The sequence below is a fragment of the Ambystoma mexicanum genome, chromosome 8 (assembly GCF_040938575.1).
Source record: "Ambystoma mexicanum isolate Mex_15411 chromosome 8, UKY_AmexF1_1, whole genome shotgun sequence".
In the NCBI taxonomy this organism is placed as follows: domain Eukaryota; kingdom Metazoa; phylum Chordata; class Amphibia; order Caudata; family Ambystomatidae; genus Ambystoma; species Ambystoma mexicanum.
Window position 1 is genome coordinate 357,951,373 of NC_090929.1, and position 25,527 is coordinate 357,976,899.

The following is a 25,527-nucleotide window of genomic DNA, read 5'->3' on the forward strand; positions in this document are numbered from 1 at the left end:
GTAGGTGAATGAGCGGCGAGCTCGAGAAGGGAGATGTTTTGGAAGAGAAAGTTGGAGGTAGAGTAGTCCCATGCCCCAGAAAGCCTTGTGGATGATGCGGAGGGCCTTGAAGTTGATCCTTGCAGCCACGGGAGCCAGTGAAGAGATTTCAGAGCTGGAGAGATAAGATGCCTGGACTTGAGGCCAGGGCCACGTCTCGCATTCCTGTTCTGGATAAGTTGTAAAGGACGAAGAGTAGATGCAGGATGATTTATAAAGAGGCTGTTGCAATAGTCCAGCCAAGAGAGAACTAGAGCACTGGAGACAGTGAGCTTCTGGGGGAAAGTGAGAAAAGGAAGAATTCCTCCTGAGGAGGTACAGCAGATAGTTTGATTTCTTAGAGACGTCAGAGATGTGAGGGGCGAAGGAGATGCTGGTGTCGAAGATGACACCAAGGTTCTTAGCCTCACAGGAAGGAGCAGGAAGAGGTCCCAGAGTGGGTGGAGAGAGATAGAGAGAGGGAGAAGGAGGGAAGGAGGGTGCAGGTGTCACAATGAGAAGCATCTCAGTCTTACTGGCATTAAGGCAGAGATCATTGGCGGCACACCATTCTTGAATTGCGGCCAGACAGTCTGGTATGAGAGAAGAAGCAGAAGTGGCTGAGGGGAGCCTGAAAGAGAGCCGAGTGTCATCTGCGTAGCATTGAAAATTGGAGCAGAAAGTGGCGGTGCAGTGGGCAAGAGGTGCTAGGTAGGGGTTGAAGAGCCATGGAGAGAGGTTAGACCCTATACAACGATCAGTAATTTACAGGACTAGGTGGAGTTCTGTCGTTCATTCCTGTGGTTCTTTGGACTTTGTGTTGCCCGTAATGAGATTTGGCTGCATTAAGACAGTACCCATAAATCTGCACTTTGTTAGGTGGAAGAATTAACTTTATAAGTGAGTGGGGAGGAATGTTTGAGCACAGGTAGAACGCTATTTAGCTGAAGAAGCCAGTCCACTGGTAAACCATATTAATTATGCAAAATATGTCAGCAGAATGGAAGTACATTCTCTGCAAGAGGAAGCATACACTGATTCTCTTGCCAGGTGCAGCTATGACTTTGCAATGTATTTGAGCCCGGGGGCTGAGTCACTGAATCAGCTCTGCTGGGCAAAAGTCCAGAGTTATGATGTAGTTTTCCCCCATCAGGGGCTCTTATGTCTGGATCTTGCAGGTGGTGGCTCATTCCTCGCTTGTTCTCTTGGCACTTGTGATGTCCACTCGAGCAGAGGTGTTCAGGTTCTATAACTTGTTCTTGTCAAAGAATGACCTACTGATGGCCTGGTTGGGGAAAGCTGAGAAATGCATAGTTTTTTCAACTGATGTAAACTTCTGACTGTTGTTGGCACACACTCCCACTGAAGCAGTATGTAATTGTTTAAAGATGTTAAAGCTCTGGCATGCATGAAAAGATTTGCAGTTTGAGTGAATTTGACATTTGATGCAGTCCTGGAGGGAGAAATCTGTAAGAAAATCAAGCTAAACTATAACCAAATCCTCAACACAGTGAGAGTAAAGTTCATCAATCTGTCTTTGTAAAGGTCATAGTACAAATGTTGGAGCAATTGTGTTCCATCCGAAGGCTACGATTTCTCAGGACAAGAAGGATGTGAGTTTGGCATCGTGTGCGGCTGATGGTTCGGTCAAACTATGGAACCTGGAAAGGTAGGACTTGTTTATGACTCTCTATACCTTCCCATTACTTTTGCAATCTGCATATTATAAGTTGCACATGCCTTCATTTGGTTCTTGAATTATTGCCCAAGTTGATCTCCTGTCCAAAAATGATGATCAAATTAGATTGGCCGAATTTTATGTGTTCATCTTAGCTCTCTTGTTCAGATCTTTTTCTTATTTTTGTGCAACATATAATGTGAATAATGCAATGAAGTAAGGGACCTCACTTTATGAACAGTGTCACCATGGATGCTGTATTATATTGCTCAGCAGATTTCACCCTTTTAATGTGCGCTTTCGTTCCCTGGCCCATTTCTCTTCTTATGTTGTGTGTATGCTGCATTTTCATTATGACACAGCTGCAAAGAAAAAGGTTGCCAGCAAAATAGCTACGTGGGTCTGTGTTGCATTGCAGGAAGCCATCCCACAGCCCACCCCAGTAGAAACCCATGCCATAATCCTACCTCTTCCCCCACCCTGCATTATATTGGCTTCTTCCTACATGTAGTACATCCCAACCTTTCACCCATGTTGGCCTGTCCCTAACCAAGACTCTTGACCCTCATTGCACCTGCCATATTGCCCTCCTTTTGGCCTCCCACTACACTAGAGTTAAGGTATTTTTATATATACGTCTGGCGAGGGATGAACAACCACTAACCTTAAGGTAGGACAGTGCACCCAACCAAAAGAGGGAAGGCAAGCCTCTTTTATGGTAGCTAGTTTGGCAGATCAGTCAGGCTTAACTTTGAAGCAGGCTGCCACAGAGTTGCTATTGGCCCACACACTTATCCAAAGAAAACACACCATACCACTACACTGAACAATATACACCTTCATTAAGTTACATGCAAGTATAGATCTATTAGTACAATAGTACTTTAGGAAGAGATGACACACAGTACAAATAACTAGTGCATGTATAAAATGGTATATTGTCATAGAGGACACATCCCACTCCTACACTAGAATGCAGGTACACTACCTAATGATAAGCACATTGGATAGAGATACAAGGGGTTAGAAGAAGGCATGAAGACAATAGGTTTTGCTAATCGCACAGTATCCCAGATGCCAAAACAGAAGTCCCTGTGATCCTAGACCTGTAGGAGGGGTTAGTATTTGGAAAATCCAAATATGCCCCTCACAGTCAATGTAGGGCCTAGAGGGAGTAAATTAAAAAAAAACACAGCCTGAGGCACCAGGATATTCTATTTCCAGGGAAAAATAGGAATCGGGCGTACACATGAGCTGAAATTGAATGCAAGACATTATAAATCAAGTCCAAGCTAAAATTCAAGTCTTGGGCCTAAAGCTCACTGGACCCAAGATGGAATGATGGACATTTTTCAAGTGCAGTTTGTTAAGATGGATTTCTGAACTCTGACCTGGAGGGGCAGAGGTTCAGAAGGCCAGCCTAGTTTCTTCGAACAGGGTAACCTCTGGACAAGCCAGACCAATCAGGGTAGCTATGGCAGGTGGTCAAGACTAAGTCTCAGGAGGGTTGAGGGTGACTGAAGGACCTCAATGAGCACACAAAGCAAGGACACTTACAAATTACTCCAGACAGGCGTTATATCAAAAATATAGACACATTTATTACCAGGCATTTGTAACATAGACCATAGCAAAAGAATCACAGTAAAACTAAGTAAACCAACACAACTCTATCAATACAATGTATATACAAGACCATTGGGGTCTAAAGGGTTCAATGCATGAAATATGTCGACAACCTAGAGGGGAAGGAAACAGGCAGTGCAGATAGTCTTTAGGCCCAGTTCGACATCGACAATAAACCTAAGAGGCAGTCCAAGCCCTAAGAAGAGAGGAACCTTGTGCTCAATAGTACATGCAATGCAAGCGCACGTGGTTGTTCCAATGGGCAAAATAGGGTCTCTTCAGGGGCCTCTAGCAGCTCGGGAAGGTGTATGAAGCGATGCAGAACAAGTTCCCACTATTCAAGAAGGACTTCCACTTAAAGGCAGAAGCAGTTCGGGATGGAGTTGCTATTTCCCAATAGTAGTGGAAAGGTAAAAATGTGCCCTTGCGCTACGGGCCAACGGTTTGGATATGGAGTACTCACCGGTCCCCGGCGCAAGCAGACCCAAACTTCGCCAGTTCATTCCACTTCGCTTGCAGGTTTGAATGCGGCAAAAAGGATGTCTCAGCACCTTTCAGTTCCTGAGATAAAGCAATGATTCCCAGACGGGACAGTGGCCATTTCTCTGCTCTGGGTGGATGAATCGACCCAGGTTCACTGCAGCAGGCTTCAGGGACAAGAGGGTCACAAATGCAGCAGACTTGCAAAAGACGTTGCTGCGGCAGGGCAACACGGTAACCGCGTTCACTCCGGTCCTGGCACACTCGTCTCACTTCAGACCTGGGAATGCCAAGTGTACGAAATTCAGTGTGAGGGTGCCGGGCACACAGAGCTAGCAGTATACCAAGTTTCGAGGGTCTCCTCGAAACGGCGGCGGTGACGAAGCAAAGCAACTGAATAAGCTGGTCAGTCCACTAGTAGGCCCAGGGACACTTCAGAGAAAGCTTACTTGCAGGGTTTGATGAAGGTGCTGAGAATAGTTGGTATCACTATTCCAATGGGTCGAAGCTTCTTCGCAGACCTTCTAGGACGACCAGATGCAAAGGGGTCCCACGGGGCGACAGTGGGCTCAGGGTGCCAAACCTTCCAGCGGGTCACCAGCGGTTCCTCGACTCAGCTTCGTAGTTGCAGGATACTTGGATCCTATCCTATGTTCAGTGAGAACTCAGGAGCTAGATCGTGGTATAGGTGTTTTTGGCCTCCTCTTATCCAAAGTTCCCTTTGTGCCAAAACGAAGAGGACCCAATGGGAGATCTGCTCACAAACACACACACTCCATACGTGGACCAATCGCAGACCACGGTGGTCCCAAGCATTCAGGGCACTCCAGACTCTCTGGCACCCAGGATGTGTATTGGAACCAGACGTTCCAGCCCATATCCTGGAGGCACACACACAAGGCATGCAGAAGCCCGCGAAAGCATTGAGTTTCACGGGAAAGTGCATGACCAAATAAAGACTGACCCGGGTCGACTCGACCTGGGGAAGGTGAAGGGGCAAGATGGCAAAGATAGGACAAAGAACCTCGTGGCATGGCCATTTTGGAGCCAGGCCACCTATTCATGTCAAACGCGGTTAACATGGCAGGACAGGATTAAAAATAATGCAAAAAAGATAGCTGCCACCAGTCCTGTCCATGACACATCTGCACAGTTCATAAAAAGTGCAGCAAGAGTATCTAGGGCCTTTGGAAATGACTATAGACCCAAGTGTGCTGTATGGTAAGATACATTGCACACTTGTTACATGTTGCCAAAAGTTGGAACACGGGAAAAGGACTAAGGGAAACAGTCTCCCAGTACTGACTGTCTTAAGGGCATGTCAGTTTCCCCATAAAAAGTGAGCGAAAGCCCAGAGGAGTGCAGCTGAAGGCTGTGCTTCTCTGGCAAAGTCTGTCAATGGTGTCTAAAAAGAAGCACAATGTTTGGGGGTTGACACATGGAGGGAAAATTACATAAAATTATGAAATCTTTCCTGACACAGTTGAGTACCTCGATCACTTTTGAAGAGTTTTAGGTGAGTGAAATGTTCCCCATAGGAATTAATGGAACAAAGTCTATAGGCAGATTTGTGAGTAGGGAGAAAAGGAAGGTAAGTCCCAGTCCTACTCTTCGGGTGGCAAACAAACTCATGGGACACCAGAGTAGACGCTAAAGAACATCTACTGGCAAGCAGAGCTGTTAGGCAAAGTTTGTATGTAGTACCTTCTGGGAACACTACAAACAACTCTGACTACAGGTATAGGAAACCCAACTTTGGTATAAGCGTGTAGTACACAGTTTTGGTAGCGTGTTGAGCAGCCAGGCTTATCTCAAGAGGGGTCAATGTGAGCTGTAGTGGAGTTAGAGATTTACATTTACAATTATTCAAATAAACTCTTACACTCAAGGTTTCTTGAACAATTATTAATTTATTCATCAGTCAGTTAGAAGAAGCCTTCTTCAGAAGGGAGCAATATAATGGTAGCACTCAAATACAATTCATGAAATACACAATCTTAATATCTCTAAATACCCTTTTGGGATGGCCCACATACACTGCCTACACCCTCAGGTGACTTTAATTGCTAGGGTGCTGGGTACATTAATATATCACTGTTGCATTTAGGATCATATAGTAATAAGTCAAAGGAAAAGATTAATTAGAACATACAAGAGACCACAAATATTCTTTAGCAGGCAAATACTTTTGGATCCATTTAGAAAGACTCCTTCAGTACAAAAGGCTAAGCCAAAGTCAATGGGCAAAAGTCTTATATAGGATGAAGCACCTCTGATAATGGAAAAGTCTTTGCACAATGGTTCAGAAGTCTTTGAAGAAAAGAAGAATCAAATATAGGGCCACAAGCTGATTAAACTTCTGAGTGGTAGAAGATTCAAGCAACTCTACAGCAAGTTAAGTTCTCGCAGACTTTCTACAGTACCTTTTTAAAAATGAAGAAAAGTTGCAGCAGATGACTCCTGTTCCTGTGCAGCTCTGCAGGTCTCACTGTTCCTGGGCCTCAATCGTGGGGACAAGAGAGAGGACGTCAGGGGACTCCTGCAATGCACTGGGACCGTCAAAACTCGCAACCGGCAAACTTCACTTTTAGTGGCTTTTCACTATTTCAGCTCCTCGCGTCTACCGCAAATAGCAACACTGCGATTCCTGGCTGTCGAGATGGACTTTCCTTGCTTCTGCGGTATTGATATTGATATTTTATTTCTATCACACTCATACACAAGTGTTTCAGAGCGCGACAAGGCAAGGGAAGGGGAACAGAGGAGAAACAAAAACAACAATCTTACTAGGCCCCGTGACATTGAGAACGCGCAAGTGCATGGTAGAGGGAGAAGTGCATGGAAGGGGGAACAAAAGGAGGAAAAAAACCATAAATAATAATAAATACATTAATAAATAAAAAGTCAACAAACAGAGGGAGTGCAGCCAGTAAGTGGCAGTGCTGGGTTTAAGGCAGCAGGCTGGGTAGGTCCGATAAGTGCAGGAAGAACAAAAAAAAGGGGTGGGGGCTGTATGGGTACAGATACAGAGCCCAGTGCAAGGGGTGGCCCGGAGGCAGTGCGTGCGGGTGTCAAGAGGAGCAGGTACCTGGGCCCAGAGGAAAGAGGGTGGCTAGGAGCATGCATGGTGCCAAGGGAGAGTAGAGTCAGCAGGGGAGAGGGGGTGCAAAGGCAGAAGCAAAGAGGAAGGTCTTGAGGTGCTTCCGGAACCGGAGATGGTTCTCCTCAGGTTTTAGAGTGGCAGGGAGGCAGTTCCAGAGGGAGGCCCCAGCCGAAGACCGAAATCTACCCCCAGCTTGTTTCTTTGAGAAATGACTGACCCTGAGGGAGTTAGAGGTGGAGGAGCAGAGTGCCTGAGATGGGAGGTATTTGCGGAGGGATAGCTGAAGGTATGTTGGACGCAGGCCCCAGAAAGCCTTGTGGACAATGCAGAGGGTTTTGAATTTAATCCTTGCATCCACTGGGAGCCAATGGAGAGATTTCAGAGCTGGAGAGATACGATCCCATGGCTTGAGGCCAAGGACAAGTCTTGCAGTCCTGTTCTGGATAAGTTGCAAAGGGTGCAGAGTGGAGGTAGGTAGATTAAGAAAGAGGCTGTTGCAATAGTCCAACCTAGAGAGAACCAGAGCTTGGGAGACGGTGAGCTTCTGGGGGAATGAGAGGAAAGGAAGAGTACCTCTGAGGAAGTGCAATAGGAAGTTTGACTTTTTTGATACATCGGTGATGTGGGCGGAGAAGCAGAGTGTGGAATCAAAGGTGACACCAAGGTTCTTGGCCTCGCAGGTAGGGATAGGAGGAGGGCCGAGGGAGGACGGCCAGAGAGTGAGGGGCAAGGAAGTTGATGCTGTGCCAATGAGGAGGATCTCAGTCTTGCTGGCATTCAGACATAGATCGTTGGCAGCACACCAATCTTGAATGGCAGTTAGGCAATCAGTGATGAGAGAGGTGGAGGAGGTGGCCGAGGGCAGCCTGAAAATGAGCCGAGTGTCATCTGCGTAGCACTGGAAGTTTGAGCAGAAAATGGCAATACAGCGGGTGAGAGTTGCTAGGTATTGGTTGAAAAGCCACGGCGAGAGGTTAGACCCCTGGGGAACACCACAGGTAGAGAGGAAGATAGATGATGGGAAGGACCCAAGTTGGACCTGGGAGGGTCGATCAGAGAGGAAAGAGGTCAGCCAGGCCAGAGCCTGATCGGTGATGCCCAGGTTATCACGGAGACGGTTGAACAGGATGGTATGGTTGACCGTGTCGAAGGCAGAGGAGACATCGAGTAGGATGAGGACAGAGGGAATGCTAGAGTCAAGGTTGGAAAGCAGATGTTCAGGAGAGCAGTTTCCGTGCTTCTGCCGGATCTAAAGCCAGACTGATGGTCATGGAGACAGCCAACAGAGTCAGAATGTAGGATTAGCTGAGAGATGGCCAGCTTTTCAAGGAGTTTGCCCAAGAAGGGGTTATTGGAAATTGGGCGATAGTTGGCCGGACAAGAGGGATCAGCTGTAGGTTTCTTGAGGAGAGGATGTACAAAGGAGTGCTTAAGAGGGAAGGGGAAGGATCCTGAGGCAAAGGAGTGGTTGCAGAAATCGGCAAGGGCCGCAGCGAGGGTATCAATGTGGTCCTTGATAGTTTTAGAGGACCAGGGATGAACCTGTTTTGACGAGGCTTTCATTGATCAGACTTGTCTAGCGACCTCATCAGGGGAGAAAAGAGAAAAGGAAGAGGAGGGAGGGGGGATGGCTGGAGGAGGGTCATTAAGTGCAGACGGAGAGGGGAGGGAGTGGAAGAGAGGGTGGACAAGATGTCCTGGGTTTTTGAGATAAAGTGAGAGGCCAGGGCATTGCAAAGAGCCTGAGAGGCAAGGGGAGGTGTAGAGACTGCAGCAGGGTTGGCCAGCTCCTTGCAGATTTTAAAGAGTTTGGCCGAGCTTTTAGATGCCGCAGAGACACACGCTTGAATGTGGACTCTCTCCTTGGTACGGACAGAGAGACGGTATTGCCTTTGGAGTAGGCGACAGGCCAGTTTGTCAGAGGATGAACAGGAATCCCTCCATTTTCTCTCAGTCGCCTTACACTTACGTTGAAGTGTAGCTAGGTCGGAGTCATACCAGGAATTGCACTTGGCTTTGGACTTCAGGCGGATCCTCATGACAGGGGACAGAACATCAAGAGTATCAGAAATAGAAGAATAGAGAAGAGACAGGGCTGTGTCAGGGTGTGAGTCTGCCAGAGGATGTGGGGGGGAGAGTAGGTGGCAGCAAAAGCCCCACACTCTGTTGAGGGGGCTCAGTCGCAGGGGGCTCAGGCTCGGTCAGTCCTGCTTCCTGGGAGTCTGGAGGATCTTCCTGGAGCTCTTGGCCAGCTTAAAAGCAATGCACACAATCTGGTGTTCCACTCCCTGGCTGTACGGTTTCCCGGCAGCAACTCTGTGGAAATTCAACCAGCTCCAAGATGGATGTCCAGGTGGCTTACTTGGAGTAGATTTCTCCCCTTGAGTTGGTGGGACCACTCATCCTTGCAGGGGCTTCTCTGTCAATGCAAACTTAGAGTTTCGGCACTGCAGCAGGGCTTCACCGGGCCAACCCAACGGTTCAGCAGTTGCAGCAGGCGTCCTCTTCAAGTTCTTCTTCGGTTCCTTCGTCCAGTGGTCGACTCTGCCTTCCAAGCCAAAAGCCTCACCTTTTGTTCAGTTCTCTCCCATTCATTTCAGCCTAGCTGTCAGTCACCCAGCAGGGTGGCTGTCCTTGCCAGACAATCAGCCAGCCAATCATCACAGAGTGCATTTGGGCCTTCTAGGATACTAAGCACAGGGAGTTTCGGGCACCTCCCTCACTTCCTGCTTACCCCAAACACTCTGGAGCCTGAGGTTGGCGTCACTCGTGAATCCAGCCAAAGGCAAAGCGAACGATGGGACCAAGCCTGGTTTGGCGTGCAGAGTAAATATCAAGAAGGGCCTTTGCACAAAGAAATGGAGAAAAAAGAAGACTGGGGCCATTTTGACAAAAATGGCACCATTGGGTGCTTTACTGCAGCTGCGAACACAGCCCGCCGTAAATGCACACCACAGTAGTTAAAACGAAACCACTGCCACCAGCCATTCAGTGAGAAAAGGGTAACATAAAAACATGTTTCATGAAAAGCTAGACAAAGGGGATACTAGGTAACCCCTCCAGCACCCTATTGTAAGATAGCGTGTGCTGGGTCTAGAAAGTTGCAAATGTGAGTAAAGTCAATTTCACTTTACTGGTCTTGGAAACAGTAGTTTATCCAAGTGAAGGTAGTTTCAGATTTCCCTGGACCACTGCACTGAAGGTGCTTTGTGACCCAATGTAAAAGATGATGCCTATGGAGTTTGTCAGACTCCACAACCAAAAGAAACAGAGTTCAAAATCATATTAAAATACATGAGCGAGTGGGGAAAAAGGGTCTCACTCTCTCCAGGTTAACAAAATCAAGTCCTCAAAATCCAGAAAAGTTGCTGGGGGTCTCTAAGGTGGAGGGAATTAGCACATTTCTGAGAATTCTCCTTAACACATGGACCACAGGAACCCCTAAGGCAAAGTAATGAGAATGACCCACCAACCAGAGGTAGATAATTAAGGTGATGGTTCCCAGAAGGTCTGTTAAGGAAGCCCCAAACAACCTGGGAAGTACAACTCCTCTTTTCTGATGTGGTTTACAGAATTCAAAGAGTTAGGAGCTTAAACCTTGGGCTAACGACAGCCAAGACAACAGAAAATAACTAGGAATGGGACCCTCAAGCCTGAAGTAAAAGGGAGGATGGCTCCAGAAGACAAAAGAATCTGGCAAAGCAGATATCTGGCAGCTCCACGAATAAAAGAAGGCAGCCCACCATCAGAAAACTGTCACACAAAGAATGTGACGGGGGCGATCCAGGGTATTCCAGAGGAGCAGATGAGGCAGGGTATTAGGACCTCAGTATCCTTCCGGGTGGTGGCAGCTTCCAACACCAAGGCTGGACGACCCAGGAAGTATAAATGGCACTCTGCAGCAAAACAGACGGTGCCAGCCCAGAAGGCCCACAAGTGAGAAAAGGGGCCCAGGAAGGATGCCCAGTAGCCGAATTCTGCAAAGGGATCATCCAAGGGCTCAGGGTCCTGCCAGAATGGCCGATCTGATCCTTGAAATACAGCAACAGCTTACACTATGGGAATCCTCCAACAGGTAAGTAAGCTACCTGTATTTCAAGAAAATCTGTTCATAATTTAATGTAGGTTGCGCGTCTCCAGTAGATGGAACGGAGACGCACACGCTCATGGAGAAGCCCATCAGTCACACTAAGGTGTAAAAACGAAGGGTTAGTTTTCGGGAGTTACAAAAAGTCCACCTATGGTAGGACTTTAGAAGACTTGCACTTGCGACACAGGTTTCCAACTCTTTGTATAGGCCTGAACCACATGCTTTGTTGAGCAGCCAGGCTTATGTCAGGCGGGAGAAAGAGCTGTAGGAGGTACACAAAACTTGGTGAATACTCAAGGGCCCAAAGAAACATTTACAAGTCAGCCCGCAGTAGCGGCCGTGTAGTTATGGCTAAGTTGCTAAACCCATAAGAAGACCACTTTTTCGGCGGCTTATATAACTGCGCTCTCCCTGGAGGAATCCTTACCAAACTTTGCAAAAAAAGTATATGGGCCCCATCTGAATTTTTTTCGGGAAGTTTGGTGAGGTTTTGTGCAGAGGGGAGGGGGGGGCGAAGTTATAGGGGGGTCCCCAAAAAGATTTTTTTTCTCCATAGACCGAATGGGGGAAAAACTTTGCGCACATCTACCGGCCGAACGGCTGGACAGATTTGCACCAAATTTGCGGCAGGGGTCTAGGGCAGAAAGCATGCTTTTGTGTCTGGTGGAAATCCGACCAGTACTTTTGTTGCAGAGAACTGAAATGTACGTCTCAAAGAATTAGTGATATCTGGCTCCGCGGACCCATTCTGCTGTTCGCTTGCAGTACGCCGTGCTGTCGGCGAACTTTGGACGCGGTCGGTGGTTGGCTGGAGGGAAGCGTGCTGTGCGTCAAAGTTTTTGGGAAACGCCACCCTGGTGTATCGGAGAGTGTTGTGGTGTGTGTTCCAAGCCCTTACGGCATTGTGTGCATGGCTGGGGCTCTTCTACGTACCAGTGTGCCCACTAAAGTTAGTCCTATCTGGCTCCGCTCCGGCGTCTCATTTCCCTGATCGCTGCGCCGTCCAAAATTTGATTGCACTGCACTGTGCAGTAACGTGCATCGTAAGTTTTCCATATCGCCGGCATTTTGTGTCCGAGGACAATGCGGCTTCGAAAGGGTTTGGACAACATACTTTACGGCCTCTGGTGGTAGGAAGAAGGGATGGAAAGGGAAGGGGAGTGAGAAGTGCTTCATCTGATACATCTCATTAGAAGAAGACAATGGTGTGCCAGCGGTATCGTGCATACTACACCAATTTGCAGTTACCTCAACAGGCAACAACCTTGGGTGGTAATTGCAGGCAGCCTTCGTTATGGCACGACCGCTCGAGCGGCGATCTCTTTCTGTGATGAGTGGTGGCAGGCTGAATTGCAGAAGGGGAGTGCATTCCACATGACAAGAACATTTAAACATAGCGTGTACTAAGGTGTGTTGTGTGTGGTAAGTCCATAGCCCCTTCGATGCATGGCTGGAGTCCTTGCATGGAAAAATATGCCCACTGGTTGAAAAGGTATGTCCAATGGTTGCAAGTAGGTGGGACATTGCCGGTTTGTGTGTGTGGTTTGGCTGCATTGCACACATTGTTGTTTGCATGGGTGTGGTGATTGTTAGAATGTCCTACAGCTGTCGGTGTATGGGCGGAGATGCTGCAGTGAGGAGTCCTGCAGTGTGTCCACTGGGTGCAGGGTTGGAATACTGTCCATATAGAAGAGGGTACGGTTAAACTGGTTCTTATTTGTGCTTGGGTAGTCAGCATTGCGCATATTAAAAAGTGTTGTAGTGCACTACGCAGTATTGCTTCTATGCACGTAGTACAGTGTTGGGAGCAGAACAAATGATGTGAAGATTTTGTTGTTTGGTTGGCATTAATACACTGCTTTGTGCATGGAAGTGGGTAGTGGTGCCAAACACTGTAGTATGTTTCTGCATTATGGTAAGTGGAAAATGTGTGTGTGTGCATCCCTGCTTTATGCTACGGCGGTACGGTAGAAGTGCTGGTCCCTATGTTGCCTTTGTGAATTCTAGCACATGGCTACATGGTCTCCTGCAAGGCTCTATTATGTTGTGGTGAGTGTGGCCACGGCCTAGACTGTTGGTTGCATGGCCGAAGGCCGTAGGCAATGCACCCAACAGTCTAGGTCTAGGTCTTCACCACACCCACCACAACATAATGCAGCAATGCAATTCTAACTCTGCATGTCTTCAAAGGTGGGGACCTTTACACAATGGTTGTGGAGGACATTGTCCACTTGCTAGAACAGCAGAAGGGAGTTGCTATGCGTACATTAGCCTATAGTGTAGGTCATTGCACGTATTGCACATTAGGGAGGCACAAGTGACCATTTGCGTTTGCTGGAGTTTGCACTTTATAAGACCCTTCAAATGTTGCGTTGCGTGCACGGCTGGAGCCCTTGCACCGACAAGGATGTCGACTGGTTGCAAGTAGGTTTGGCATTGTTGCTTTGTGTGTGGTGTTTGCCTAAATTGCATACAATGTTGGTTCCATGGGTGTGGTGATTGTTGGAACATCTTACAGTTTCGGTGCATGGCTGCAGATGTTGCCTTTATGAATTCTAGCACATGGCTACATGGTCGCATGCATGGCTCTATTATGTTGTGGTGGGTGTGGCTAAGGCCTTAGACTGTTGGGTGCATGGCCGAAGGTGGTTTTGGTGACACATTTTTACGATTTATGTAGGACATGTGTTAGTGGGGAAACAAAATTGTAGTTTTGTCGGAAGGAAAGAAGAGTTCCTATTTTGATATTACAATTGGTGATACGGGTAAATGGAAACGTTGCAAGCATATACAATTGAAGTGCCACTTGACGATAGTGGATGGGCAAAAAAAACAGTAACCTTTTTAATAACGTAATGGACTGTCATGATCTCTGCTTCCAAAAGATCAGGACTTGCCCGACTCCCTTGGAAGCAGACCCATAACCCCGGTTCCGAGTGCCAGCCAGTCCCAATTGGGACCATTTGGACCCTGTCCTGGCGCCAGCGGCACCAGGCTCATAAAGATGCCCAGTCCCAGCGCTGGAAGCGCCGGGCTCATAATGCTTGGGTGGACTTACCTGCAGCAGACCATGCTGCTTACTTACCTGCCAGTTGAGCCCCTGATCCTCTTCTGTTTGGGACTACTTTTCCTGTTGGGTGGGGCAGGAGCCACTCCCTAGGTTCAGAACACTGGAACTCTTCTGGAAAGCAGGAACTCTTTTCTTACCTAGGCGAGGCTGTGGAAGGAGACACCTAAGCACTACAGGAGGCTATTTAAACCACACCCGATGGATGAATCTTGCTTTGCGTTATTCTGCATTCTCTGCAGCAGAACGCTCATCGTGTCTTCTGCTTCTGATCCTGGGCCTAAGGGAACAAAGGCTTACCATCCTGGAATCCAGTCTTCAGCAGCACCTGTAAAGACAAAGAAAGAACGGGTTAGCACTACGGTCTTCAGTGGCAGCGCATCTCTTACCTGGTCCATCGGCTGTCACCAACGCCTCGCGTTGCATTCCGGCATCTGAAAGACAAAGGCTTACCTACTCTTCGCGTGCTCCGGAGGTCTTCGCACTGCATTCCGGCATCTGAAAGACAAAAGCTTACCAGCTCTTCGCACGCTCTGGAGGCCTTCGGCGCTGCATCCCGCATCTGAAAGACAAAAGAAGGTGCGTTTAAAGACATTGGGCAACTTTATTACTCACGTGCCATTACTCCTTCCCACGCCGAATCCAGTGGGTATTCCAGCACCCTTCAGCTTCTCTAAAGCTCCGAACTTGTACCTGCAAGATAAAAGGGACAGTTAGTGCGCATCGTGAAGCAGGCTACAAGCGCTTACTTACGTGCTTCCAGGCGCTTCTATTCCTCACGCGGGTTTGTTCCTCAACTCTCATCAGCTCGCCATCCGCCATCGCCGGAACCCTGCAAAACAAGAGATATCATTACAAAAGACTTTTAAGACATTTGAAGTGCCCAGAACTTACCGTTCGTGCAGTTAACGACGGACAGCAGTCCTCTGAGGTCAAGAGGCCTGCACCCTTATCCAGTGAAGAAACTGGTTACGGCACCCTGCCCCGAGGCAGATGGAGAGCTCGGCGTTCACTTACCTAAGGTGAGGGCGTTAACCTTTGGGGTTCTACAGGAGAAGAGAAAGGGAAGAGGAGAGAGGCACCCAATAACCCCAGTTCATTAATCCCATATTTTCTATCTGCAGACATCTTACTCTTCGAGTCAGACATACAGTGCACAGAGGTCCAGCCCAAAGAGCCAACCGTGTGTTACACATCACCTTTGAAGATACGCCATTCACCCAGTCAAGACCAGCGCCTCTGCGGGAATCAGGTGAGCGTTACATGGACGCTCACTGGCCGATACCGTGCACAAAGGCACTTGTGACGGAGTTGTAAACATACTACAGAAATAGTTTCAATACCTTCACTTTGTGGTTATGGGTGCTCATGTGGATGAATGTTGATGCACAAACCTTGCATTCTTTTACTGAACTTTCCACTGGACGTGCTTTCCAATGACTCGACACTTGGAGGCTCAATGTGCAAGGTACATATACAGTGTTGTACAGAAGTGACAGTGTTAGATGCTAACATCTTGGATGCCATTGGTGGATGCTTGTGTAACTATTTCACAGTACCCAATGAGGTAGCAATGGACACATAGTGGAAAGTGAAGGACTGCTTCTTCTGTACTGGGGCGTGGCCCGCGCAATACTTGGGGAAGCGCACGTGCCACATTCTGCACTTCTCACCATGCTGGCCAAGGGAAATGGGACTGTGGTAATTGCCCAATCAGGTGCTCAGGGTGTGCGTCACGGGAAAGGGCGGCAACATTTTCTTCCCTTGCTCTGTGTAGTGAGGGTGGCGGGCAGCGATGGAGAGACGTACTGTTTTGATAGTCGGTGATGCCTTTGTGGAAGATCTGGAGTGGAGGCTTTGTGGTGCTGTGGCAATGTGTTCAGTTTTGGCGGTCTGCTTGCAGAATGTTCACGAGTGGCCACTTACGCAACTGTACATGGTGTGGTTGTGCACTATGGAGCGTTGCATTTGGGTTCTATGGCTTGTTCCTGTGTGTACCGTCAACTGAAGAAGTTGATGAATGCAGTGAAGTGCATTTTTCCCACTGCCAAGGTGCTTTTCTCATGTATACCACCGAGAATAGTATGGGACTAGTCCAATGATTCCTGTCACCAGCCAACGGTCGGAAGGGGTCTCGTCAACAGAAGCATGTGTGACTTCTTGAGTGCTGCTGGGATGTTCTCCTGTGATAATGACAACATTGGTTCTGGATATATACACCTTTTCAAAGCAAATGGCTTGTCTTTGTCGACCAGTGCCAATGATATTTTGTTTCACAATCTACAGCTGCACTGAAGGCCCTATTGTAAGAATGTGAGCTGATCTACAAAACACAAAAATACTTATAAAAATCTCAAAAAAGGTGTTTCTATGGAAGCCACAACTAAACCTGGTTGAAATGTATTCCCCGCACTCCCACGCACGCACTTCGGACATCGCGATAGTTGCAGGGTTGCACGTGTTCCATACACCCCTTTGGCAGATGACGGCCATAGAAATGGGCCTGTAGAGTCGACGGGATTAGTCAATAAGATTTCTGGGTGTGATTTGTATGCACAGACTTTGGTACATTGTGTACTTGCTAACAGAAATGCAGAGGGTGTGGTTATGGCTGTGTTTCACGAGCCAAAGCATATGGTTTTTGGGGGGAGTTCTAAATACATTGATTAAAAGTGAATGGAAAACACTGTGCAGTGGCTGCTCGTTTTGGATTCTATCATATGGATGTGTACTGCTATGGAGTACCTACAATGAAGTGACTGCTTTTGGATTGTCTGTGTGACACTTTGGTGACACGCTATCATGCCGACATTATGGTTCTTAATTGTGGAGGGAAAATTGCACAGCATGTTACACGAGTTTCGGTGCCGTTTGCGACGAAGGAGGCACTTGCCCAGGTCATGCGTCTGTTTCCGATCTGGCTGCGTTATCTATCATTTGGGCCACAAATGGCAAAAGCACAGTACATTGTGAAGTAGTCTATTTGTGCCTTTCTGCGACATGTGCCAGTGGCGTACTTCACACATGGGAATATGACGTTTCACAGCACGAAGAGTTTTCCCCACCAGTAACGTTCATCTTACTTTTCCTGCCATCCTGATTTTTGCACGCCATATCCAAATTGCCTTGCTGTCCTTTTTGAAAGTAGTGGAAGAATTTTTGTAGTAAGTGTTGCACACTTAAACTCTTCAAAACTCTCTGCAACATGTAAAGAAACCTCTTTCTACCCCATTCCACTACAGTGTTTTCCACAGTGCCACGCCTTCCTTTATTTTGCGCACATTGCGTAGAGCGTATACGGTGCGCTGCGCCATGCATCCGTTTATTGGCAATTCCATTGTTCAACTCTGAAAAGAGCTTTCCTTATTGCCCTTTTTTCCTTTCTCAGTCCATTTCGCTTTATTTTGGTCTTCTAACACACGCCACAGAAGGAACGGCAGGCAAGGCACATGCATGGATAACATAGGGGATGTGCAGAGAGAGGGAATATTGGGTGGCCATCACCTACATAGGTGCCAGTCATTGTCATGCTTCCGGATGGATCCTTCCCACGCACTTCCAAGTACCTTCCCTCTGTAGAGTAGCGCGTTGCAGTACATGCACAATACAATGCCCTTTGCTGGGTAAGGGTCTGTAGCGCAGCATATGGTCTACAAGGATGTTTTAGACCTCTGCTGCCATACAGGAGTGCCCCTGTTGTTGGCCGAGGCAGATGTGGAAAATGCTGTATATGAAATTACCCTACTACATTGTTGGAAGGGCAGCACCCTGCCCACTGGTCCCTTGTGCTTCCATTTCAGTTGTCGTCACATGCAGTACAAACACTTCATGCTACACCATTAGCCGTAAGACTAACATTCACTGAGATGCATACATTCTGAAATACAAGAAGGCTTACAACAACATAAAACAGAGCTTCATTACGTGGGGCAGGAAGATAACTATTCAGCTCGACCCATGTGGCTACAGTAATTTTTTAACCACCATTGACCTTGTTTGCGTTCCGCAGATTCTGCTGTTTTCTTACTTGTATTTACATGCACTAGTATGTGCGTGACCAAGCCGAACCAGCTTTGCCATCTTGCAGACTCACTACAAACTGTCACACATGAAGTTGCATGTTTTCTTCAACTGTACGACCCACAGGCAACCCCTTGACACTTTCCGTCAGAGTGCTCAGTGCAGAGACAGTGTACCTATTTCACGGGTCATGGAAAGGCAAGCAGCACATCAATCAAGTTAATGCGACATTTAACACGCCCACGTTACACTGGAGGTTGCTGTTCCTTGTTTACCAGTGGGCCTCATACAGCCAGGTATGCTGTCGCCATACATTGGTAGGTTTGCACAGCCACCCATGTAGTCAGCAGGACTACTTGAAATGCGGTAGCCTACCGTATGAATCCGTAGGGCTGGTGACAGGGGCAGTGTTACCAGCACACACAGGATGCCCTACGCATGGGTATAGCTGTACAACTGATACACGTGCGCTCCCACAACTAATTAAAAGTGCATTAGAACATGCAACCACTAATGGGATCCTACGGATACCTGCAGTGTGATTGCACATACACCGGCCAGGTGCAGTCTCCCTAGGAAACATCCATATTGCTCAACTCCAGTCATCTCGGACAGTAATGTGTGGCACAGATTCACCATGCAATGTTAACACAAAAAGAAAAACCACTCAAACACTCACCAACACTTACCATGTACATCTGTAATTGCTAAGATACACCAACACTAAGGGCACAAATGGATACATACACCAGAGAATTTGACCTTTCCACAAGTTCATCATGAGGGCAGCCCAGGAATCGGTGACAAACCGTTGTTAACGGGACGTTATGGTTCAGTTGCAGTACCAAAAACCTATCATCGTTACAGAAAGCACTATGCTAATGCAACATTCCTGTTATAGTGCCCTACTAAAAACCTATGAAATTCATTAACAAAAAACATTGTTAAAGGGACATTATAGTTAAGTTGCACTACTACAAACCTATCCCCTTTACTGAAAAAACAATTCTAAAGGAAGGGTCTGGTTACATTGGCCTACTAAAAACCTATCAAATTCATGCACATTTGTGATGTCATCTTTGATGTCATGGGTGTTGGTCTTAAAGTCTGTCCCGCGTAGAATCCCTCGCTGGTAACTCCAAATCTTACTTGTGCGGTTAATCCACAAGTTGAAAAATTATTCTGTGCCGCACCTTCTGATCCCCTATACATTAGAGGCCAATTAAAACCTGACTCCCTGGTAGTAACAATCACCAGAAAAAGGGCAGGTACACCTCTCGCTTCTTCGGAAGCGCCCCCCGATAAAGAGAGCAAGAGACTATATACTCTCGGCAGGAAAGTTGCCACCACTTCCGTCTATCGGGCACGAATTGCAAACAGCGCAACTCTGTTGGCAAGCTATAATTGCCACCAGTGGGAACAAGTAGCTGCTTTGGTATCCTCTGCACCTGAACCACTGAAGGGCCAGTTGGCCCAGCTAGCAGCAAATGGAAGGTCGGTATCAGGATGCATTCTGAAAACGAACTTTGATGCAGCAGATAATGCTGGAAGACTAATCACAGAAGGCAATGTAATAAAGTGTCACGCATGGTTAAGACAGTCGGGGTTCAAACCCGAGACCCAAGCCACTCTTATAGACATGCCGGTAGAGCCTGACGTACTATTCAGCAAAGCAGTGGAGGAAGCCTTAAAGACAGCCAAGGACGAGTATGAGACAGTAAAATCTCTCGGACAACTTAGAAATAAACCCTCATGACAGATGGGAAACTCTAATTTTCGTCGCTTTCGGGGCCAAAGCTCCCAGAGGGGTTCCAATTACTATCAAAATCAAGGAACCTCATGGGGCAACAATCAATTCCAAGCATCACCAGCCTTCCCCAGAGGGCAGCGCAGATGCCGCACGAGGGGTAGAGGCAGCCCCGCCAGAGCTGGTACGCCACCCAGTAAACAGTGACATTCCGTTTCGGGTCCCCTCCCATGCATCCCCAGTAGTGGGGCGCATTTCCACCTTCACCCACGCATGGGAAGGCATCACTTCGGACAGATGGGTGCTGTCCACAGTGTCTGCAGGATACTGTATAGAACTACTACAGCGCCCCCACGGCCATCCTCCAAGACAGAAAGTACACTCGTTGGAGCACCAGAAAATAATTCTTGAGGAGATCGCCATTCTACTTGCAAAGGACGCCATAGAACTCTTCCCTGACAACCATGTAAACCGGGGTATTTATTCAACCTACTTCCTTGTGCCAAAAAAAGATCTAACCATGCGCCCAGTATTAGATTTGCGCCCTGCAAACAAGTATGTCAAGTCCCAAAAATTCTGCATGACTACACTCCCAAGAGGTAATTCTTCTACTAAAAAAGGGGGATTACATGGCAACTTTGGATATGAAAGATGCCTATTTTCATATTTCAATGGTCCCAGCGGACAGAAGATTCTTGCGTTTCAAAATAGACAAGCAGTACTACCAGTTCAAGGTGCAGCCCTTCGGTATAGCCTCGGCTCCAAGGGTATTCACCAAGGTACTGGCGGCGCACCTACGCAGGGAGGCAATCCCAGTGTACCCTTATCTGGACGACTGGCTCATCACAGGGGAAACCCCCTTAATTTACAGAATAAACATTCAAAGAACAATCAACCTCCTCTTCCAATTGGGCTTCTCAATCAACGAGAAGAAATCTAGCCTGGTGCCAAGCACCTTAAAACAGTTCCTAGGTGCTGTCCTAAACACCCAAGAGGGGTTGGCCTTTCCATCAGAGGAAAGAATTCAGAATCTGTTGCTGCAAATTCCTCAATATCAGGCCGGTCGCCAAATAAGGGTGCGCAAAGCGATGCTTTTGCTAGGCATGATGGCATCTTGCATTTACCTTGTTCTCTACACATGCCTGTGCATGCAGGAATGGTTGGCGAAACAGTGGTCTCAAGCAAGTGATCAATGGGACTATCTAGTGATCGGTTTGCCAACAGAGTCTTCGCTGGTGGACAAGCAAGAATCTTACGAAGGGGAAACCCTTCTACGATCTAGAGATACAGGCCGCTGTCACAACAGTCGCCTCCCTAGCAGGGTGGGGAGCCTACTACCTGCACCATACAGCTCAGGGTCTCTGGTCTAGCACAGTGGCTCAGAACCACATCAATCTGCTAGAACTTCTGGCAGTCTTTAGAGAGCTTCGGGCATTCAAACCCCTCCTATCCAACCTGTCAGCACAGATCCTAACAGACAGCACAACGGCGATGTTTTACTTAGGCACTCATTTGCCAAATCTGTCCAAGCTTGCCCAGAGAATTTGGAGATGGGCACTCAGAGATTTACCTATCATCCCAACATGTTCCAGGGGGATCTCAACTCGCTAGCAGATGCTCTGAGCATGGATCCCCTTCCAAAAGAAAACGAGTGGACACTGCATGAAGAAGTCGTAGGAGACCTCTTCTCTCTGGTGGTTTCCCCACTATAGACCTATTCGCCACAAGCGAAAACAGGCAATGCCCAGACTTCGCATCCAGGTTCCCCCAACCAGGCTCCAAGGGGAACGCCCTATGGATGAATTGGTCAGGGATGTTTACCTATGCTTTTCCACCAACCCCTCTGATGAGGAAGGTGGTCAACAAGATCCACAGGGAACCGATGACGCTCATCCTAGTTGCTCCTATGTGGGCGAGACAACCATGGTACCCACACCTACGCAGATTGGCGGTGTGCAACCCCATCAAACACCTGTGCCGGTACAACCTACTCTCCCAGCATGAGGGCCTAACAGTGCATCCTCAGCCCAACTCAATGAACTTGGCAGCATGGCTCCTGAAGTCATAGAGTTCGGACATCTCAATTTACCCCAGAGATGTATGTATACCTTGAAAGAGTCAAGAAAACCTAACACCAGGCACTGTTACTATGACAAATGGAAACAATTCGTTATTTGGTGCCAGAATAAGCAAATCAACCCAGTTGATTGTACTCCTTCTAATGTCGTCACCTATATGCTCCACCTGTTGGATGCAGGGTTAGTGTTTAACTCACTTAAAGTGCACCTGGCAGCTTTATCAGCCTACACCACTTCCTATAACAAGGTGTCATGGTGGAAAGTGCCAGTTGTCAAAGCATTTATGGAAGGGGTAAAGAGACTCCACCGTCCAATTTCGTACCCACCACCAGGTTGGGACCTTAATGTGGTACTTGCTAAGCTCATGGGACCCCCCTTTGAGCCCATGCATAAATCTAGTCTCAAACACTTGACTTATAAAACTGCCTTCTTAGTAGCCATCCCATCCATAAGAAGGGTCAGTGAAATTCAAGCTCTGTCAGTGCAGGATCCTTTCTTTACTGTTCATAAGGATAAACTGGTTTTACACACTCACCCTAGGTTCTCACCTAAGTTCATTTCCAAATTCCATGTTAACCAGTCCTTTGAGCTACCGGCCTTCTTCCAGGAACCCAAAAGCTCTGCTGAGGTGAAACTCCACACACTAGATGTGAGGAGGGTGGTCCTCTACTATGCAGACAAGACCAGGCTGCTAAGAAAGACAGATCAACTGTTTGTCTCCATAGCTTCAGGCAGAGAGGGAGATTGCGTCTAGAATGCCATCTCTAAGTGGATAGTCGGATGTATCCAACTGTGCTATTCCCTTTCAGATAAAACACTGCCTTTTACGCCAAGGGCCCACTCTACAAGAGGTACTGGAGCCACTCTGGCTTTCATTGCAAATGTACCCCTTGCTACCATTTACAAAGTAGCTACATGGAGCTCTATTCACACCTTTACTCAGCACTACTGCATTGACACTCATTCCAGGACAGATACTCAAATGGGACAAGCTGTTCTAAGACATTTGTTCGCTCATGACCCTTCTCGCATCCAACCTCCTAACACTGCTCGCTAATCTATGCACAGCATGTTATCTAAGCAGATTCCACAAGCATCAGAAGGGATACATTACTCACTGTAATCGTATTTCTGATGTTTGGATCTACTTAGATTCACATGTGCCCGCCCTTCCTCCCCTCTGAGAGAAGGCACATGGATGCTTATAGTCTTATCTGCTTGGATACTCTGTACTCACGCTAATCCGCATGCTACCTCATGACAGAAAAAATACAATCTGAGGGTCCTACACGCGTGAGGGATCATGGGTACAGTGGACGTCACACTAGGCATAATATTACTGGCACACCCTAGTTCGACGCCCCTTTTTGAGTTTTGAAAAACAAACTGTAATACTCTGCAGCTTCCACTAGATGTCGGCCTATGCACAGCATGTGAATCTAAGCAGATACAAGCATCTGAAATACGATAACGGTGACTAATGTATCATATATACATATACGACCTGCGGTAGTGGCCATGTAGTTATGGTTAAGTTGCTAAATCCATAGGAAGAGCACTTTTTGGGCAGCTTATAACTTCACTCCCCCTGGACGAATCCTCACCAAACTTTGCAAAAGTATATGGCCCACTCTGAATTTTCTTGCAAAGTTTGGTGAAGTTTGGTCCAGGGGGGGCAAAGTTATAGGCGCGGTCCCAACAGGTCAATCCGTCCAGTCGTTTTTTTTTTTTTTTTTTGAGCGTTTACTAGTAGTTGCTGTAGGTGCTTTGCAGTCGCAGCGTAATTGTACTCAGAGTGATCAACAGTACATCTAAAGTGCTGAATTGTGATGATGGAGTTAGATGTACATACATACTTTTTGCTGATGAGAGAGATGCAAATGAGACGCAGCACAGCAAGGGATTGGTCAATATGGTTTAGTGGGTGTGATGTGTGAGCAGAGAGTTTGTCAGAAAGTCTTTTTCAGGAGAGGAGATAGCTATGGCTTTGTGTTTCAGAAAGCAGATTGTCTGGATTTTGGGAGATTTGTGAATAAATTGGTTGTAAGTGCATGCAGATCTCTGCGGAGTGGCTGTACATCTTGGGTTCCCTCATGTGGAAGTGCACTGGCATAGAGTGTGTGGAATGAGGTGGCTAGATTTGGTACCTCTTTGTGCTACTTTGGTGACACAGCGTCATCCAGACATTATTATTATTCATTGTGGAGGGAACAGTTTAGAGCATGTGTCTAGAATCTCTGTGCAATTTGCAATGAAAGAAGGACTTGGGAAAGCATGGACATGTATCCAAACACCAGAGTAATTTTTTCCCGTATTACGCCGAGGCAAATGTGGCTCTGTTCTTCTTCATTTGGTCCACAAATGGAGAAAGCAAGGCGCAATGTTAATAAGGCTGTCTGTGCCTTTTGGAGAGCTGTTGGTATGTCCTCTTTTCACAATGAAAACATTATGTTTCGTAGTATACACATTTTTCGCAGTGATGGAGTACATTTAACTTATGCCGGCAGTCAGATTTTTCATCGAAATATAGAAAATGCATCACAACCTTTTTTGGAATTACAGCAATTCATTTTGTAGTAGGTGTTAACCATTTGAATTTTTCGAAACACAAAAAAACACCACAAAAAGGCTCTTTTCAGAGCCACCACTTCCTCCCAGAGAAAAGTGCAATGGTTGTTACTTCCTTTTTAAAAGTTGAAACACTTGTGTAAATGCCATATCATATCAAGTTTTGATAACTTTTCGAAACCTCTTACTTTGGCTTTGCCATTGCTTGTTTCAATGGACACTCCGAAAGTTGGGAACACGTTTGTTAGTCAAATTAACCTGTCCCCTAACCATTGAACTATTCACGGGACCCCAGATGCCCTACCTTCACTTTTTCCAGCTTCACAAACTGTATGGAACGTTGCTGAACTTTTGGGCACAAGGCCCCAGATGTCTCCGGGATGGACTTCTGAAGTTAGGATTTATTCTCTTTCGACCTGTACTCCTAATACTAACATATACCTTCCTTTTCAGGGGTTTGATATGTCTTTTGCCCTACCCTTGTGATTGTGTATACATATCATATGTTTAGTGTTGTGATAATACCTGTTTTTAGTCATTTTTCACTGTTTTTGGTCATAAGTAAATAAGTATTTTTATACCTGTTTGTCTAAGTATGTTCCTGACTGTTTCACGGTGTGTGCTCATTGTGGACCCCTTAAAAGCTCACCACCTCTTGAGATTTAGCCTAGACCACTCGCCCTGCTACTTTGACTGGTTTGGCTGCAGCTCCCAGAGTTGCCCCTGTCAAAATACTTGGTTGGCCTTCTATATGTCTGTCCACCAGGCCAGAGTATAGAATATTAGTCCTAGCAAATTGGTACACAGCAATGGGATGACCCTCTGCACTTAACATTTAGGTGTTCAGTGGGTATGGATCAGTATTGGGTACCTCAGTGTTGTACACTGGTGGAGTGTCTGGATAGCACTTACACAGTACACTGTGATATTTGACTGCCTTGTGGTTGACTGCCACCTACTAGATTTGAAAACATGGAAACCATTACTTTCGCTACTTTACCTTCTTCTGAAGTGGAACACTTGAAAACGTTTTGTAGGAGCAGAGGCCTGAC

General features: G+C 47.1%; 1 protein-coding gene across 2 annotated transcripts in view; it reads left to right on the plus strand.

Annotated features, from left to right (window-relative positions):
- PRPF4 (pre-mRNA splicing tri-snRNP complex factor PRPF4) overlaps window positions 1-25,527 on the plus strand; it is a 508,092-nt gene that overhangs the window by 330,058 nt on the left and 152,507 nt on the right. For both annotated transcript variants that reach the window (XM_069609818.1, XM_069609817.1), the window contains exon 11: window positions 1,564-1,687. In XM_069609818.1, coding sequence (XP_069465919.1) covers window positions 1,564-1,687 — 124 coding nt within the window. The remainder of the gene's footprint in view (window positions 1-1,563; window positions 1,688-25,527) is intronic.